Raw genomic sequence first — 20244 nt, 5'->3', positions numbered from 1 at the left:
TCATTTGTCCTGGTTCTCCCCTATCCACTCTAATAATTTCCTCAGTTTCTTCTGAAAGGAATCCAGAAAACCTTTTAGACCTGCTCTTCTCTTTTGAGTACTTTGTCCTGAGTACACTCCTTCATGTTCCTTCTCCTGTGTCCCTTTGTACAAACAAAGCAGAGCTCTATCCACTAGTCCAGGTGTTCTGTCCAAATTGCAATTTTTTCCCTCTATCTCTGACATCTCTTCCTGGATTTCTTGCCCAGATTTTTCTGCATTGAGAGTGCTGTTGCAAGGAATATTTCCTTATCTCGCTCCTTTAATTTGAAAAGGATTAGATTTTACATTGTCCACTGATTCCTTTTTGTCTTTACAAAACATATGCCACTGGTCCTCATTTACAAAAGGCTTCCAGAGTCTTCATTTCCCACCTCACATCAACAGTCTGTGACAGTGGCCTTCATTAATTGCATTTTCAAATTACTATTTCTGGCCTTTTTCCAGGTGACTTCTCACACTAGTAAGAAATTCATCATAACATCTGCAAAATTACATTGTTAACCTCTATTCACCAGTTCTGATGTGATGCTTACAAAGCAGAGAAGCAGATCGGTCACTGCCATTCTGAAGCTCCTGGAGAAAATCTCAGCTTCTTTGTGCCTGAGATAATAAATATGTTCATATATATGTAGGCTGGAATTATACAGAATGTATGGATTATGTCTATTACAGGAATAAAATTGGAAAGCTACTACAACGACTGTGAGGCTTCCTGCCAAGTTTTCTCCAGGTTCCTGCAGAAGACTGTGTACAAATACAGTAACATAAGAACTGGCTAGATGTTTTAGGGGAAGCTTCAGAAACCCTGATACTTGCATGACTATATTTTAATGTCATAGTTAATCAACAATGAAACATTTCTTGTAGCAACTGGAAAGCATACTGAAATATTGTTCTGGTTCTTTAGTAGACTTGCTTGCTGGGAATGATTGTAACTCATAGTTATGGTGTAAAATAAAGTCAGCCACCTAAACAGACTTTCTGCTTCTCTCTTCTCCCAAATATAAAACCCTCACCACATAAATCAATCACTAAATTGATGAGGCAGAGAATAAGCCTCTGAAAGGGAGTGGTTTTCCCATTCCTGTTCCTACAGGCTTTAGTTTTGGGCTCTCGTTGCCTTCGCTGCCTCACTGTAGCTCTTGTAGAGCCATTAGAGGCTGCTTGAAGGGTGCTGGCTTGATGCTGCTGGCAGTGTGTCCTCATGAGAGTCCTCAACATGGACAACCTGCCCAGGCACTTCCTGCCTTCATGGACAAGATCCGGTTCTTTGCTATCTGCTCTTTTTAATATTTTTATTTTTTTCTCCTGGACAGCAGCCACCATCTATAGTGCTGTATTTTAGAGCTGAGCTCTGCACTATGGTGGTTTTGGAGCAATCTCGCATATAGTTTAGCTGCAAAACTGGTGGATCTGGTGCCTGACTGTGTGGCAACTTTAAAGCTACACTAGGCTGGCTGCACTTAAAATAACAATTTCACTATCAATACAATTATCTCCAGAGACAGAATGGATAAATAGACCCTAATGTTTTCATCCCTAATGGAAAAGTGTCCTCTCATACTACTTGCTATGTACTCATCTATTTTCACTATCATCCTCGGCTTAGCTTTCCATTTTAGGAAACTATCAAAATCTGATGTGATAAAAGAAACAGTAAAGTTACACTCAATATCATTTCCAATAGAAAAATAGCATAGTTGGAAACATGTGAGCCTCCAAAATTTTATTTTCCTCAAATATCCTCATTGTTATACTGGTTACACAGGCCTTTTATTTAAAAGTGACCAGTGTCAGGGGAAACAAAATATTAAGTATTGTAGTATTTCAACAGTGATTGCACTCTACTATTATAAAGTTCTAACTTATCAAATTTAACTTCCCTAAATTCTTTTGCAGCATCATCACATGTACCTTACCATAGCAGAGGTCATCTATGATTCTTCTAAAGGAGACCATTTCTCCTCCATCTGAATCAATCTTCTAGCAAACAATTTAAAATTTGAGTATTTGCAGACACAGGAAATTCTTAATGAAAACTTACTAAGAAGGATTATATCAATCAAATCTTAACACGGACCAGATTAAACAAAAAATTGCGTGTTGAGCTAAACAAGACTGAAAATATGTTCAGAAGTGCAAACAGACTACTACAGTAAAAACAACCTATTAGTAAAACCAAAACTATTTTTCCCATAATAGCAAGTCATTAAAAACACTGTTTTCCTGAGTTTAATCAAAATTTATGAAGATGCCTATGATCTGAGTTATTCTTTTGGGGAAGTCAACTTGGCATTTTATTGTTCTGCTTTGGAGATCAGATTGGTGCATAAACTTAGTCAAGAACATTCAACATTTTATTTGCCATAAATAAAAAGTCTTTCAAAAACTGCAATATAGTCAGAGGCAGAGGGAAACAGAGAAGCCATTTTCTGAAAAAAAAAGCATTGAAGGCTTTTTCTGTCATCTGCATGAAAAATTCAACTAGGGATTAGCCTTGGAAAAAGCTCCATATGAAGGAGCTTTGGTGGAATTATCATTATCAATTGATAGAGTTATCAATTTGTTTCTGGTTGGACTCATTATACCATAGCATTTTAAGTATAGTGAACACTGACCTGAGCTTGTGAGAGGGCTTCATACAGCAAGTGTCTTCCTTTCATTGTAAAAAAGACAACTCTGTGCCAGTATGTAGATTTCCTTGCACCCATGTGTCATAACTCACACTGGTATGTGCATTCATGGAAGGATCACATAAACATCCTCCAATAATGTAGATAAGGGCAGGCACTAAACACACAAACTCTACTTCACCTTTTAACAAAGATTGGGGGTAAAGACCCCTTACTAGTTAAAAATACAGTCTTCCTGATGCGTGCTTAAGCTTTAGTCTTCAAAAGAAATGTTAGAAGGATATGAAATGTGATTTACATTAATGACAATAATGCTTATGATCTGAAGAGCTAGAAACATATATACACATATATGAACAAGGAAAATATTGAAAGGAGGGGGAGTGGAGCTGAACAGCTCTTTAAAGGTAATGAAACAGGGGGTGCAGTACTGAAATAAATTAAAAAGCCATAAGGGGAAAAAACCTGCATAAATAAGTTAAATGCCAGAGGCACATCACATGGACTTCAACTACACTTTCCTCCTACCAAAATTGAAGGTGGGGGAGTAAGTTCCACCCCATACAAAGGTTTAGCTAAGAAAGCCAAGCACAGTTTCAATAAGCCACAAGCTTAGGTGTACAAATGTTGGCTAGCTGACAGAATGTGAGGCCTGTTGCCACAGATAAGAGACAGACGACAGCAGCAGCACAGGGAATACAGCGATGAACACTAGTGATTGATATTCCTCAGGAATCTCCCTATACACTTGAGGCTGCAAAGGCAGCTCCAAGCTGCTCTCAAGCCACATATTAGTCTTGTTGCTAGTGACATAGCTGGAGAGCAGGATCAACACTCCTGAAAAGTGTCCCTCTTCCTCTCCTTTCTGGTTTAGTACTTTCTTCTGAAGCAGCACACAGGATGCTACATCTGTGCCAGCACCTGCAAAGGATAAGCTGTGGGCTCTGGCTGAGCTTTGTACTCTTGAATTACTATCCAAGCCGCAGGGCCACTACTTACACCATTTTCCCTCTTTTCTACCACTGGGGAGATAACTGCTAAAGCTGCAAATTCAGAGACCTGGAGGTTTTATGCTAATGGACTGGTGTGCACAGCAATGAATATGTATCATCTAATTTACATGCCCCCACAACAGTAAATTCCTTCTATCCCTCACTCTTCTTTCCTACCAAATGCAACGTTTTTTCTCCATACCTTTTTTCAGTTTTGAAGTCAGACACTTCCTACCACCTTTCATGATCGGATCACCTTCAAATTTTTGTTCATTTCTCCCACTCCACCCCAAGCCCTCTCTTTCCATTACCTATATCTGAGTCTCCTAGCTCTCTACAGGTACTTCCACCTATTCCCCTAACTGTCTTCTTTTCTCCTTTTCTTGGTGCCATTACCACTTTCTTGGGTCAAGTTCCTTTTCCCTCCTGGCACGCACACCTCAATTCTTCTTGAGTTAAAACTCCCTACTGAGCTTCTTCATTAGCATCACATCTGCCACCGCTTGCTGCCACATCTAAAACTTATTGCAGATCTCCCTTCCTAATACAGAAGAGAGGAGGTAAACATTTTTTTCCTATCTGAGTGCAGAGGAGAGAGGAGTTTAATGACCTGCAGTCAGTAAAGTGGAACAGATTGAAAAAAGGAGGTCAGAGGAATGAGACTAGCAGTGGGAAAGAAAAAGTAGAGGGAAAAAATAGAACACAGCATGGATAAAATGCTGGGGTTTGGGAGTAACAACATGAAAGAAGTGAAGTAAAAGGGAAGAATAAGAAAGATTTGGCAAGGAACCAGGACATAGGTAGAGGCAGACAAAGAAAATAAAAGAGGAGAGTGACATGATGAAGAAAACAGCCCACTGAGATTCAACAGGGGAGGACAGGATTTTGACTACGTGGAAATAAGGGATAAGCTTAACAGAAGGGCAGGGAGCTTGGCCTGAAGCCAAAATACAGAAGTGAGAAAACAGAGATGAGAACCAGGGAGAGAAGCAGGACAGAACCTGGCTCTGCAAGAAATAAGGATTGGGATAAGAAGGCTAAGAAAGGGATATGAAGCCAGGTAAATGAATAGACCAGTACTGTTAAAAGGGAACTACTAGAAAGGGAAGAATGGAACAGATCACAGAAAACTGAACAAGTAAGGTTACATGTGGGAGGAATTAACTAAAATGTCTGTGTCTGTTTATATAGAGAGCTTGTAACGGTCCCTGTCAGTATGTTTAGCATATGCTGCCTACCTATATACTCTCCTCTATCTCTGGAATAGTTCACATAAAGAAGGACAATGTTATATGTTTTCAACTGTATAAAGAAGTGACTAAGGTCAATTAAAAGTTTTTCTTCAGCAGCTGAGACTCGTAGTTGTAAGACTGATAACCGACATTTCTACTTTTTTAATCTCCCCAGGAAATTAAAATTAAAAAAAAAACAAGGCGGGCAAAAATACAGTATGAGGATGATGATGATTAAAGATGTTTGTGATTCACATGCATCCATGTTCTATACCAATACCACACAGAAAAGTGTTAAATTTGCCATTTCCTGAAATTTGTGTCTGTACTGTCTTATTAACTTCGTTTTTCACATACACTTCTGGTATTTTCATATAAACACACAGATGTATATGACAGAAAGATACTGTAGTTGGCATTTCACAGAAAATTAAATTTATATTGATCAATAAGGTACTGCAACGATTGAGCAGAATATATAATGCAGTCTATGAACACCTCAGCTTTAGTAACATAAATACAAATACTGAAAGCTGTTTTTGTGAACTGAGGTTGCCCCTAGTCTGTTTATGAAGCTCAGGCTTGTAAATCTATTTTCTTATCAGTTGGTATTGTGCGAATCTAGCTTCTCTTGCTTTAATATTTTGCATCCACAATTAGCATTTGAAAGATTTATAGAAATCTCTTGAATATATTGAGGACGAAGGAAAGAAATCACAGGCAGAAATCCCAAAGTGCTCCCTCTGCTTGAGGGAAATGAGTGTAATTTGATCTGAAGGGAAATGCTGTTCTTCTACCTGAGTATCATCATGCATGCCAAAGAAGAACAAAAAGACTGAAGAGGGTAAGAAGTATCTGGATAAAACATTCTCTGGGGATATTCTGACCATAAATGAAATATTCCAACTGCTTGACAGGGAGAATATGTATCCCCTGAGTGACTATATCCCTTTTGAAATGCTGAACAAGCATACCCTTATGCTTCTTTTCATCAAAAACATTTGTGGAATGTGTTTGCTTAAGTCCAGAAATCGAATCCAAAGGAACTGTCACAACCATGGACAAACTTGAATGAGATTAAGTATGACTTTTTACATGGAGTTCAGGTATCTTATTTAAGTTGAATCATATTCTAATGACTGTGAAATTTCAATCTAGATGTCAGAGTTCACTAAGAGAAAATAAAATGAAACTACAGTCCATTATTGTATCAAATGGCTACTGTGCCTGGATAATGATGAACACATCAGACTATGCAGTACCTAGGTCTGCTCTCAGACATGCAGTCCCTTTTATGATATGAAAGAAATGCTGTATTTGGAGAAACTAGATAGCTAGACAGGTATTACTTGCTCCAACCAAACAAGCCAGGTGATTGCATTAATGGAGAACATTCTTCCAGGATGACAATTTTATTCACTTGTTTTGAAAATGATGCAGGATGCATGTAATGCCTAAATAACAACTGTACGTGTGAGCTCATAAATTACAATAAATTTAATTTTGCTTAATGGGAGACCCTTGCTTGTGCAATTGCTATTCTTGGGATTTTCAGGGATTTTCTTATCTGCATTTGACATCATGAAACTGTTAAAGCCTCCAAGCCCTAAGCTAAGTCTATCTTGTTAAAGAGGACACCAAAGAGCAAGCTTAAGTAGCCCTTGTTAACCGCACTGATTAATTGTTAGCTCCTCGCCTGGCTCTGCCTTGGAGATCTCTACAAACGAGCTTAATCTCCTGTAGAGGGAGTGAGGTCTAAACAACATGGACCTGAGCCAGACTGTTGTCTAGCTTAATCCCTGGCCATTTTTTATTTAGCAGTTTAACAATTTAGACATAGTCAGCATGCCCCCAAGAATGACATTTTGGGAGAGGCCGTGTTTAAGCTACTGAGGAGCCAGCTCTGACCTGCACGCCTCTGATAGCTGGCTTGAAAGGTGACATTTCTGTGATAAACAACAAAGAAACAGCTTGTGCCTGGGCACTGTGCCAAAGTACCCAAGGAAAATGTGAGAGCTCAGCCTATTCCCACCACGGGGCAGCCAAGCCTGAGCTCTCCTCCTCGCAGCAGCCTGCAAGGCATCTGGCAGGGCAGCTCTTCAGAAAAGGATTGCCACACATCCCGAAATTCAGATTAGGGCTTCAGCATAAAAGACACAAGCTGCCCTTCTACAGCTGGTGCTGACTGCAGCGTGGACAGGGTGAGCCCCGGTGTGCGTGCACGCTCCGTCACCATCACACACGTATCAGCACTCCCCAGCCTGCTGCGAAGGGGACGGGCCCAAAGCTGCTGCCAACGACAGCTTCACCATGGCTATGGTCAAAGGGCTCCATTAAATTTATGCAGCCAACCCTAGGCATATTCTAACTTCTTGACATCTGACTTTGCCGCCTTCATAACCTTATTCTGAAAAGCTTTTTTTTTTTTTTTTATGGTGTATAACTGATGCAGACTTGCATGTGTGTTGAAGAGGTTAGTATACCCCATCATTTTATTAAAGTATTGAGCCACTCTGACCTTAATACCTAAATAATATCTATTTTTGGTGTAATGTGAGAATCTCAGTTTGCATTAAAATAGGCTTTCAGTCCTCCTAGTTAGAGGGGTGTTAAATGACAACAACAGTGCTAAAAACTCAGAAGACTATCCCTTAAAAATATGCCTTTTTTTATTCTGCTATTACTGTTTTTTTAATGTTTGCAGATGGTAGTATTTCAGTAACTAGTTTGCTGCACACACTGTAACCTAATCTGTCCCTGCAAAGCAGAGCCTTATCATATAAAAGGGAGAGTGATCTTCAGTGAGCAGCTTCAGCAGCCTTATCTTCCAGTCAATAGTCAATATATCGTACATATAGTCCTCTGACTCAGTAGTAATATCCTGTACTCCTATGCAAGGAACAAAGATGTTACTGGATTTACACACTCTGGACCTAATGCAACAATTCCTATATATATAGATAAACATTTTTAAGGTTTGGACAAATTTTATGCACAATTTAGACAGCAAATCTGTCAGTGATGAGAATAAAACTGCTTTTGAAAATATACATAGAAATAGCTACAGGTTTTATTTCACATCAATAAGGCTCTTAAACCTTAGGCTATTCCTTTCTTAATTTCTTAATTTCCTTTCCTTAATGAGGAAATCCTTATTTTTTTGATTTTGGTAAGATTGATGCTCCTTCAAATTATTAACTCTTTCTGTACTTCCTCTGTGGGATTCATTTCGTGCAACTCAATGCTGTCTAACAGTAAAACATCTATGCCATGGCCAATGCCTGACCTCTGGGAGAAACACACCACCCAAAGGGCAATCTACCCATCTCTTGGCCTGTTCATCCCTTACTTTGGCTGAAAATATATCGCTGAACAATGAAGAATTTTGCAGGTGCACTATAACCAGAATGAGAAAACTGTCAACCACTGTGACTTATGGAATAATGATACTAATAATAATATATGGGATGGGGGTTAGTTACAGATCTTTCAGCATCAGTGCTAGTGAACTGCTAAATACAAACACCACAGAATTTTTTTTTTTTGAACACCTAGGCAATTGTTAAAGGATTATTGCTTATTAGACAAGCTAATAGACACTAGACAAGAACTACTATTGTTCTGTTCAGATACATTTCTAGAAGGAAAGAAAACAATTCAACAGAAAAGAACTTTCAGGGCAGTATGCTTATTCAGTGCAATGGGAGTGGAAGAAACATAAACTTTTAAAAAATATATAAAACCATGAACCAAAAAGACAGTTAAAGATTCAAGACAGTTCCTGTCTCTATATTCACATTTTAAAAGGCATCTGCTTCTCTCCTTAAATTTAAACAAAATTGTGTTTCATTTAGATATGAGGTTGCAAGGGAGCTTATCACACCTTAAAATGGATGCACTATAAATACAAACGGCAGTGCATCAAACTAAACAGATTTATTTAGTTAGCTAGAAGATACAGATTTCTCACTCTAGTGTTATCTATGTAAGATTTTAAACAAAAACAAGCACAAATTTTTATTACAAGAAATTGTAAGAGCCTTACAATTTTGAATTGCAAGAAACGAAGTGCAAAATTTATATTAATAAATTCCCTAGGAAACAAATTAATATTTTTGTTAAATATCAACCAATTCCTTGTAAATATACTTCTATTTAAAACAGACCTTCCCAAGTCATATCTTGACTAAGATTATTCCTCTACTGCTTGTTTTTTTTCCAAAACTGTAGCATTGCTCATATTTGTCTATAACTAATTATTCAAAATGGAATTGTAAATACGATATATATACAAAGCAAGGCTAAAAGAGGTTTCAAAACTATTATTTTAAGAACAGAAACACTAAAAGTACTCTGATGATGTAGCTACTGGATGGAATATTTTCCCTCATATCTAATGAATCCCTCTTGATATAGCTACTGAAATACATCTTACTTTTTCTTACAAACAGAATCCATATGCCAGGCACATCTATCTTCTAAATAAGGATGGCAAATTATCTATCATGTTAATAACATAGCTCCAAGTTTGTATTATTCATTAACAATACACAAGGAACATATTTGCTGGGTATTTTGTTGTTATTAGTGAGGAAAGACATGTGTTACATCATTTGTCTTCTTACCCAAAGACAAGCAGTGCTTGTAAAATGCTGAGCACAATTAGTCCCTGGTTTCTCACTGTGAACTATGGGGATAGAATGGTAACAGCAATCACTGCCGTCATCATCTAGGATGCACAGGGAAACAGCTCTACAACAAAGTCATCTAAAAGGATCATCTCATAAAACAGCAGGCTGAGCTCTTGCAGTACTTCAAAAGGAAAGTTTTTCTTTTTTCTTTTTTTTTTCCATTAGCCACTTGTAATCACAAACTTTTATGTCCTTGGGTTTGTTTGATATAGAAATATACCTGACCATGACAAAAAATAGTTATTTAAGTCATTTAAAGTTGATGTTGCAAATACATATATACATTATATATAACCACAGAAAAGTTCTTTTTTAGTCCTTTTAAAATAAGACTTTTCAATTTTCCTAGGATGCACAGTTTGACAACTGAAATATAACATACATGAATTAAGTACTTTAACTACATCTGCCTACGTATATACACTTCTCTCTTGCTTTTCACTTAACCTGTTGGGGAGCTTAAAAATTATTCCTTAAACCAGCTAAAATGAAAGACTCAAATGAAAAAATAAATTAGTAAACAAGCCAACACAGTTACATATTCTATCAGGCTGCTTTGTATAAGCATCTGCATCTCACAATCCAGAGGCTTACTCACCTAAGTACCAAAAGATCAACTGAGATACCAGAAACAGATACCATTAAAAATCATAATTCTCATCCATTGCCACATAGATAGTCAGGTAAATGAATGACATGATCTCCACTGAGATCAGAAATGGAATTAAGACTTATATAACAATGCAATACATACTCTCGCCAAAAATCCAGGAACATTTTTATTTATATTTACAGAAAAGTAAAAAGAAAAAGGACAGCAGACAGAATTATATAAAGGATCATCAACACTTTGCCATTTTGATTTACTTTCAGAAGAAAAGTTTTCTCTAAGGCAAAGTGATAGACATTTGAAAATTCCAATACACTTGGGAATGGTTTGACAGCTAGTCCCAGCCCTTTCTGACTGGCTGTGGACCCCAATCCATATCACAATTGCCACCAGCATGAACCTGAGCAGAAGAAAGCTGAAAGCAAGGCAACGATGCTCTGCACTGCATCCTTGGACCAAAGCTGGACCCAGTGCCTGGTGCGGAGGATGGAGGTGGGAAGGGGTGAGTTTTCTAGGGGCTGCAATGGAGCCTGGCAGAAGCAGGGGCAGGAAGGTGTGGGTTGAGTGGGGATGCATCAGAGGAGCTTTAGGAAGGCAGCTGGGGCTAAGTGGCAGGTTGCAAGTGGTGGATAGGGGTGTGAGGTGCATGAGTTGGACTAGCAGCCAGGGATATCTCTGGAATGTAACAAAGGTGCCTGGGGTGCTCTGGAAGAATGAGAGTGAACAAAATGTGAAGTGGGGGGATGTTAAGAGGGCACAGGCCACATTTATGTGTGGTCCCAAAACCCCAGCTCAGCACATCCATCCACTGCTCAGTGTCCAGAGTGCTTTCAATATTACAAGAATCCTGGACTTTCCATCACAGATATTACAAATCATCTAGCTAAAACCAAGCCTTTGACATCAGAATATACAAAAAAAAAAAAAAAAAGCCAACGCTTTCACTTCCTTTCAAATTTCAGTGTAAATTTAATTTTTGCTGAAGAGAAAATGTTGAAAATATATTGATGTTAACAAGATGTAGCAGGTTGAGATCTTCATGTTTATTCTCAAGTGCTGTCATTTCATGAGACTTATAATGCAGAAATATTTATAATTTTTGTGTTAAAAAAGGAATACTTTAATTCCATTAAAAATGGAATTCCCTAACTTGAACAATTTAGTATTGCTAGAAAATGCAATCATAGAAAAAAAAAAAGTGGAAGAAAAAAAAAGGCAAGAAAAAAAAGCTTTACCTGCCCATACTTTGCAGCTAAGTGCAGGGGTGTCCAGTAATGATTATCCACAGCATTGGGATCAGCCCCATGATCCAGAATCAAAGATGCCACATTCTTGTATCCATTTGCACAGGCCACATGAAGCTGCAATATGAAAGCAGTTCAATATACATAATTCTTAGAATTCTTCAGGGATTCTAACACAGGTTGGCTTTCCCACCGGCCTCGCCCTATAAATCTTAACAATGAAAAATGCAAAATCTACACATTTGAAAACACCACTCTAGGAAACCACTGCAGAATCTTTAGCATTCCTAAAGCAAACCTGTCAGAAAATAAGAACGCCAGCTTATTTATATCTATTTTTCCATTAAACAGTCTAGATATTTATTTGGATAACTCCAGACATTTTCCACACAATTTAAAAAGTCATCTATTAAGCTTTTTCACAAATGAAGTATATTCATAAGTTTCAGCAGACCTTGGCCTAGACCTAACTTTCTTTTGTTCAAACACCTCAGATTGAACACATTAGTACACATTCATACTAAACACAGCAGGTTTGCAGTAAGAAATCTGTCACAGAAAATACCTTTACAATTTTCAAAAAGTGATTTTATTTTAGATGAGTGGACAGTGAGGTAGATTAGGAACTGGCTGGATGGCAGAGCTCAGATGGTGGTGATCAGCGGTGCAGAGTCTAGTTGGAGGCCTGTAGCTAGCGGGGTCCCTCAGGGGTCAGTCCTTGGTCCAGTCCTGTTCAATTTATTCATCAGTGACTTGGATGAAGGCACAGAGTGCTCCCTCAGCAAGTTTGCTGATGATACCAAACTGGGAGGAGTAGCCGATACCCCAGAAGGCTGCACTGCCATCCAGAGGGACCTGGACAGACTGGACAACTGAGCAGTGAAAAACCTCATGCAATTCAACAAGGCCAGATGCAAGGTCCTGCACCAGGGGAGGAATAACCCCAGACACCAGTACAGGCTGGGGACTGACCTTCTGGAGAGCAGCTCTGCGGAGAAAGACCTGGGCATCATGGTGGACAACAAGCTGACCATGAGGCAGCAGTGTACTGTTGTGGCCAAGAAGGCCAATGGGATCCTGGGGTGCATTAATAAGAGCATCTTCAGCAGGTCGAGGGAGGTGATCCTGCCCCTCTACTCAGCCCTGGTGAGGCCACATCTGGAGTATTGTGTCCAGTTCTGCCCCTCACAGTACAAGAGGGATGTGGAACTGCTGGAGAGAGTCCAGCACAGGGCTACAAGGATGGTCAGGGGCCTTGAATATCTGCCCTAGGAGGAGAGACTGAGGGAGCTGGGCCTGTTCAGCCTGGAGAAGAGAAGGCTGAGAGGGGATCTAATCAGTGTATATAAGTATGTCAAGAGAGGCAGTGAGGAGGATGGTGCTGGCCTCTTTTCACTGGTGGCCACAGATAGAACTAGAGGTAATGGCCACAAACTGAAACACCAAAACTTGGACTAGGTGACCTCTAGAGGTCCCTTCCAACCTTAAGTATTCTATAATTCTATGATTCTACGATTCTATTTCTCTTATTTATCTTGCTTCACTAGATACTGCCTAATTAACTTCAATGGTATTGCTTTAATAACTTGAGTTGGTTCTCTAGGTTAGTAAACACCATTTTAGAACTAAGGCCTCCCTAAGGAGGGAGGGGGGAAAATACATTAACAGAATGATGGAAAAACAGGTATGAAGCAACCTTGGGAGGTTACAGCAGAGGCAACCTTAAAGTTAGCTCTGTTTGCTTGTAGCTGGTCATCTTGAACAGGGAGGACAGTATGAAAGATCAAGTAGTGAGGACAAGAGTAGTGAAAAGAGGAAAGAGGAAGCTCAGAAATATATTCTATCATTAAGAATTTTTGATATATTTTTGATATATAGATAAAAAACGCTCTACATGTGCTTGGCATTCTTAATAGCAATTAAACACATTGTAGATGGTATCTATAAAATAGGATTGAAATAATAGCTATATATACACACAAAATAAATACATATAAAATGTCACGTATGTAATATAAATATAAAACTAATATAAATATATAAAACCAAACAAGATTGTGAAGAGAAACAAACAAACTAATCATATGGAAAGACATGCATTAGAGGGCAATAGAAATTCCTGATCTAGTGTTGTAAATCAAGTAGAAGAGGAAAATGAAAGAAAAAGATCTACATCTGGGAAAATTTGTTGTTAGGGCATTAGGTTCTTTTTGGAAAGTGGTTTATATTTATTTTGAATAAGTGTGTTGAGTCACATATTTCATATGACCTGAATCATTCAGCTTACAGGTTGGGGCTATTTATTTTCTCACGGATTTCTGCTATGTTTCCAAATATTCCCATTGCTTCTGGGAGCAAAGGGGACAAAATCTGCATTTGGAAATCAGCACAATTTAATAGCTATTCTACTGTTACAAGGAATCAGCTCTCACAAGGCCAATAAAAACAGGCCTGAGTGAGTTTGCAGGAATGGAAGACTGAGATTACAAGGTGAGAAACTGACTGAGGTAGGAGATATTCTGCAGAACTGTATGTCCTTTTTCCTTGAAGCCACGTTATCTAAAGAAACAGAGTAACAAGTTTTATAAGAACTGGAATGGGTGGCTTGTGACAAAAAAAACTCTTGCAATAAACCTGTTCCTAGTCTTGAGTAGTTGCAGAGTAACTATCAGGATAGGAAACTCAAAAAAAAAAATGACTTCTAGATATTATTTTCCAGCTATTTTTGGTTGAGCTGCATCTGCAAAGTATTCAGTTTTCATTTGAACATTCCTGATGCAGAAAGATGTAACACACAGCTCACAAAACTTTACTGTAGAAAGTTTTCCCACAGAGAAGCAATTCTGTATCAAAAATGGAATGGGAAACGTGTGCAGGGAGGGAAAAGGTAGTGCGGAGTACTAGTTCTGTACACCATAAATGTTCTCATCTCAAGTGTACAAATAAAGAAAAATTTCACCTAATTTGATTTAGCTGCAGCCTTTTGCTTTTAACAAAAGAAATTATATTTTCTATCAAATCATTGATTTGATAGCTGCTATTTTAAAACTTCACAGGAGAAAAAATACATATCTTATGACTGAAATATGTCTTCTAGAAAAAGTTCACTAGAAATTTGTGCATATCTATTTGTGGACATCACTTTTTGTTCTTATTCATCCCAATTTACACATGGACCCAGGTAATGTATCTTCCAGGAAGAGGAGACTGGTTGTGGGGAATAAGTATATGAAGAGGAAGAAGCAAACTTCAGTGTCACTCTCCTCAGGGTTTGCCACCACTAGAAAAGTTCTTTATGTTTGTACTGCTGATGCAGGTGATCCAGAGATATACCAAAACACCATAGGCATCCAGCTAAGAAAAAAAAAAAAAAAAAAAGGACTTAACATTATTCTCTAATTCACTGCTCCCTGTTTGGAACTTGCAGAACCTTCTCCAGCTTTACAGCAGATTACTCTCTGTGCCAGGTTGCTTGAACAAACTGAGAGCGGGTTTGATGCAGCTTGTTTGGACAAGTTTATCTCTTTGGTACACCTAATTGTTATAAAATAAATAATCTACTTGTGCCAGGGTTCTTAATAAGGTTTACAATCCACCTTCAGAAATGAAGAATATTCAAGGAATGTAAAATATAATCAACTGATTACACTCAGTAAAGAGTGAAAGCACAGAAATTGCTCTTCAGTCAATAGGATTGTAGTAACAACTTTCATCTTTTGGGTGAAGTTTCACATATAAGAATATTCCAGCCATGAACTGTATCAACTTTGACTCAATCAGAAATGCTTACTACTTAAAACTAGTTATTTTTCTTGTTGTTTCTGTACAGACAGATTTAGAGCAACAAAAACGTATTCCCAGAACCCTTTGATGCACATACAGCTATCGCAGACTGGCTGACTCCACAGTGATGAATAGAGACAGAGCAGCCTCACAAACTCTGGATTTCCCACCGGTTTGTAAGACAAAAGTTTCACATAATAGAAATCTCCAACAAAAGCAAAATGATTCACTCTGTAGCTACTTGTTGCAAAACTGTGAAAGAAGTTCAGAAATCAAAGTTCAACACTAAACCCATTCACACAAAAACATTCCCTCTGTCTACATTCTACCAAGCAAACAACAAAAAAGCAAAGTATCCAAAATATTTTTTCCTAATATATGTAGCAGCTATATACATTTCAGTCATGTATTTCAACTGCTCCAGCTAAATACCAAAGAAATTTTATACAGTGATAATTATGTAAGTTCTTATTTCACTTTAACTAAACCAATTCAGACAAAATAGCAGTAAGAGCAGAATGCAAACAACTTGCATTTTACTGATGAGTTAGCAGCTTAGCTTAAGTGTACCAGGAAGTTTGAAGTTAAATCAATGTTTTAATGAAATAAACTAAAATTGCCATATTGCTTTTTTTCCTCACCTCTTGCTCCTGTTATTTATTCACTTATTTTTAACTACAGTTTGGCCATCCCAAAAGTCATTATTTTCAGTATAGTGACATCTAGTATCCGGATTCAATAACCCTAAATATGAGGCTGCTCATTTTTTCAGTTTGATAGTTTAACTGCTCCACAGATTTTAAAAATGTAGTAAAAATGTGGCTAATGATTCATTGGATGAATATGATGAGTATCACTGGATGCAAATCTACATAAATGCAATGGTTCAGTAAAATTTGCATTTTTAATTATTGTATTTTCAGAAAAAAAATAGGCAAAAGAACAAAAAGAAAGGATTCAATATTTGAATGCTACTGAGGATCATTCACTGATTTATAACAATAGTAAAGACTTTTCTTATGCAGAGAGAACATTTCACAGATGTATGCAGCTTATGAAAAAAACCAAGATGATTCAACAATCGAAAAAATATCAGTCTTGAAAAAAAAGAAGAAAAAAAGCATAAAAAATTACAATGAGAACCAGCGACTAGAAATAATATGCAAATTCTGAAGACAGAATATTTTGTCCACTGATATGTTGGATGCTTAATTACATTTAATCAATGTGGGATACCTCCTTCCTCAGCCAGTAGATACAAGCTTAGAATTGTGAGAATTACTCAATGAAGTTTTAGAACATCTGTTAAACAGAATATCAGGGATCATAAACATTTGTTCTAGTTTTAAATTATAGTACACAATACTTTCCCTTGCTATTAATTTTTGAGGTGCGTATTCAGTGCATTTTTTGGAGATAAAATTAGATCTAAAAGTAAAAGTAGTTACCATAACACAGATGCTTCATCAGATTTTTAAAAATGATAATGAAATATAGTTATTCCTTAAAGGTCTGATGAGGAACAAAATCTTTCATTCTTACATTTGTTTCCATTTTAGCAGACCCTTCTATCTTGGTGGATTGCCTTGCATTCTCCACACTTGCAAATATGCCTACAGGTAAACAGCTGACATGCATGCATATACCCAGGGCTAAAACTGATTACTATGTATTCCATCTCACCAGCGTAACTCCTTCATCATTCTTTTGATTCACATTTCCTCCACTTGATATGAGTTGCCGAACATCGGTAAGCATTGTCATAGCTCTCTGTATCTTCATTTGGCGCAGTGAATTCAGTTCTACACCTGCACGAAATAAAAAGGAAAGACTAAAACCTTCTGCTACTTCATTCATCAGTAAGCAGTACATGAATGATTTTGTTTCCTGGATGTGTAAAAGATTAATCAACAGCTTAATCAGAATTCACTATACATATATAGAACATGTTTGTTGCTTGTATCTACCAACAAGCTTACTCCTATCTTTATTTATCAGCTACTACATAGATGATTTAATATCAGTCAGCAATTCCAAATACACGTGCCTGATTCACTACTCACTTGCAATAGCAATTGTAGGTAAAGCAGTTGTAGTATCATTAAATCCACTGGGACTGTGAAATGTAAAATAGCTGCAAATGGGAAATAATTAAGCACTTGAAGGAAGTCACTCCAAGTCTTCAGCTCTTATTTAATGAATATTATTTTTGGCTCCATTTTTTCACCCCCAGACCAGTTTATAAAATGTGTCAACTCTGCTAATGAAGAGATCGGGAAATGAAGCAACCGACGTTAAAAATCACCAGTTTTCTAACAACCTAGGTCATTTCATAAAGGAATAGCTTTTCAACTAGGTCCGGACCACTGCAAAGCTCTGTAAGCAAGTGAAAATGCAGTGTAGCAGCAGCAACTAATGGGAGTGGACGAAAGGCATGAAGTGCCCAGAACAGCTTAGGTCAGCATTGCTATTGAAAGAAACACTTGTCAAAGGACAGCCTTAGATGGAAGTAACCAAAGCAATATATAACGAAAAGGAAGCATAGTCTCCAGCCTGAAGAGATTTAAAATTAGAAATGGAGGATACAATAAAATTTAAAAGTGGTTAAATTAGGAACTAGAAATGGCTTCATCAGAATATCTAACCAAAATTGATCGTCTTGCTCGTAGCTTCCAATGGTGATTTGCATCCATAAACGCAAATAGAAACTTGAGTAAAATAATCCTTTCTTGCTGTCTTGGCCATGACTTAGCCAAAACCATATGAATAAATGAGTTCTTGGTTCTCTTCTACATTTGTCAGTGAGATTAAGTGTGACAAATGATTTGTTTACAAGCTTAATATTTTGTTGGATCAATTTATTTTACATTTTCTCTTCAATCTTATACATATAAATATATACTTTTATGCTGTTATAATGATTGTTTCAAGATAAAAGTCTCCTGCTTTTAAGCCATTCAGCTTTAAGCTGAAACTGGTGTATATAAGGATACTATGTGTAGTTACTGGAACAGGCTGCCCAGAGAGGTTGTGGAGTCTCCTTCTCTGGAGATCTTCAAAACCCGCTTGGACGCAGTCCTGTGCCACGTGCTCTAGGTGACCCTGCGTGTGCAGGGGGGTTGGACTAGATGACCTCTAAAGGTCCTTTCCAACCTTAAGGATTCTATGATTCTATGCTTCTATGATTCAGTAAAGAAACCCATTCATTTCCTTTCTCTTAAAATCCTACTCCATGCACTGCATTATATTCTGAAAATTATTTGCATGCAGCCCTTCAAAGAGTTTCAGCTCTGAGGTGAAGCGTTAAGAGCATAAACTTAGTGTCCCACATATTCTTATGTTTTCACACCTGTCACCTAAATGATACTAAGTGGCAATAAATGATAAAAAATGTAAAACACAAATATAAAAATAAGCTAGAGAAAATGAGGTTGATATATTAAGAAATTGTTGTCTTTTTTTTTGGCTAAAATGTGTTATCTTCCACATAAACGCAGTTCAGATTCCAGATACATATCTATTTATAGCTTCAATTACATCACCACCCAGGAAGTTTAGCATTTCCTTCACCAGAAGAGTCAGAAGGTTTTCTCTTCAGATTTTCCGTGGGATTTTTAAATGATAATCTTTGTCAAGAAACAGAACTCCCTATTCTTTTATCATTTATTTGCTCAGTCCAGCCTCATGAAGCCTGTCTTCTAGAACGAGGTTGGCATGAGAGTGAAATGGATCCCCTTTATTCTTATCTTACCAGGAGCTAACTCCCTGGTTAACTAACTCTGTTGGAGAAGATGCATAAGCAAAGGTTTTGCACGTAGTAAAACTAAAGGTGCAGTCTAAGAGAATCTCAAGATGGCTTCACTAGCTTCAAATAATAGCTTTATGAAATAATGATACATGTTTCATTACACAAATAGTAGAAATTGTCTGTCAAACGTGTTACCGCAGTGACGTGCTCCACAGACATTAAAGGTTTTTCGAAATGCTACTGAAGCAATAGAGACCCCTTTTCTCTGTCTGTTTAAAGTACAGAACGGTGCATCAAAAATAATCAAAATTGCAATCTTAAAATTGTAGTTTGGAATTTTAAGAACCTAGAAAATTTTAGATGCTAGTGTGAAGGCTTCTCCAGTGGGGAGGGAGTTGGTTACCAGCTTTAACAGACATACACATGTGCCATTCCATGAGACTTGGACAAGGAGACCTTGCCAGTAACTGCCTGACCATTAATCAAGTTTTTAATTCCAGAGAGTCCTCTCTCCCACCCCAGGGAGTGATACTTTTCATGTATTTGGTTTAACAAAACATTACTCATACAGTAACTCTTGCTGGCTAAATCAAAGAGTGACCTTCACATTGCTTTTCAGAGGGAAAATACTGTCTAGATATTCAGTTTAAATGGGACGACAGCCAGTATGAATAGAGGAAGAAAACAAAATTGGCATGTACTATGGGAACATATTCACATTAAGAAGAAAAGGAAAGTCGAGGAGAAAGGCACAGGACTGAAAATACACTTCAAATACTTTCTAAAATGAAAATGAGACCTAAAGTGCTTTCAGATCCATTTTGGAGATAGGGAAGAAAAGGAATAGTTAAAAAAAGTAGTGATCCTGCATGGCACATCATTTGCTGATGAGTATCACTGCTGTTGACAGACAGGGGCATAACCTAAAATCTAGAGATTATAGCAATTCTCACTGCTTTAGAAAAACACCTGACAAGGACATTTCATGACCTTTGGCTATGTCACCCTCTCTGGCATATGATTATAAAATTGACAAACCAAAGGAGTGTAGAAACCTTGGATAAAAAGGGGCAAACTCTAGAAACTACAGTGGTAAAGAAATACATGGCAAGCAGAATGCACAACTGCTGTAAACAATATTTTTTTTTAGAGATGTCTAGTACCCATGAAATCTTTCTACCTGTTTCTGTACTCAGTGCAAAGCAATATGCTCCAGCATTCGTTGCTGAACACCAGCAACACACACCTAGCAGCCACGTGTTTTGTAAC

The 20244-nt window shown here is 37.6% G+C and overlaps 1 protein-coding gene across 1 annotated transcript in view; it reads right to left on the bottom strand.

Annotated features, from left to right (window-relative positions):
• MYO16 (myosin XVI) overlaps positions 1 to 20244 on the bottom strand; it is a 250981-nt gene that overhangs the window by 172409 nt on the left and 58328 nt on the right. The window contains exons 5-6 of the mRNA XM_010216802.2: positions 16911 to 17035; positions 11436 to 11561 (exon numbers count right to left, since the gene is read on the bottom strand). Coding sequence (XP_010215104.2) covers positions 11436 to 11561; positions 16911 to 17035 — 251 coding nt within the window. The remainder of the gene's footprint in view (positions 1 to 11435; positions 11562 to 16910; positions 17036 to 20244) is intronic.

Source organism: Tinamus guttatus, unplaced genomic scaffold (genome assembly GCF_059628265.1).
Source record: "Tinamus guttatus ecotype Peru unplaced genomic scaffold, ASM5962826v1 Tinamus_guttatus_pri_ptg000047l, whole genome shotgun sequence".
NCBI lineage: Eukaryota > Metazoa > Chordata > Aves > Tinamiformes > Tinamidae > Tinamus > Tinamus guttatus.
Note: the sequence above shows the minus strand (reverse complement) of the source record. Positions and strands in the feature narration are given on the sequence as shown.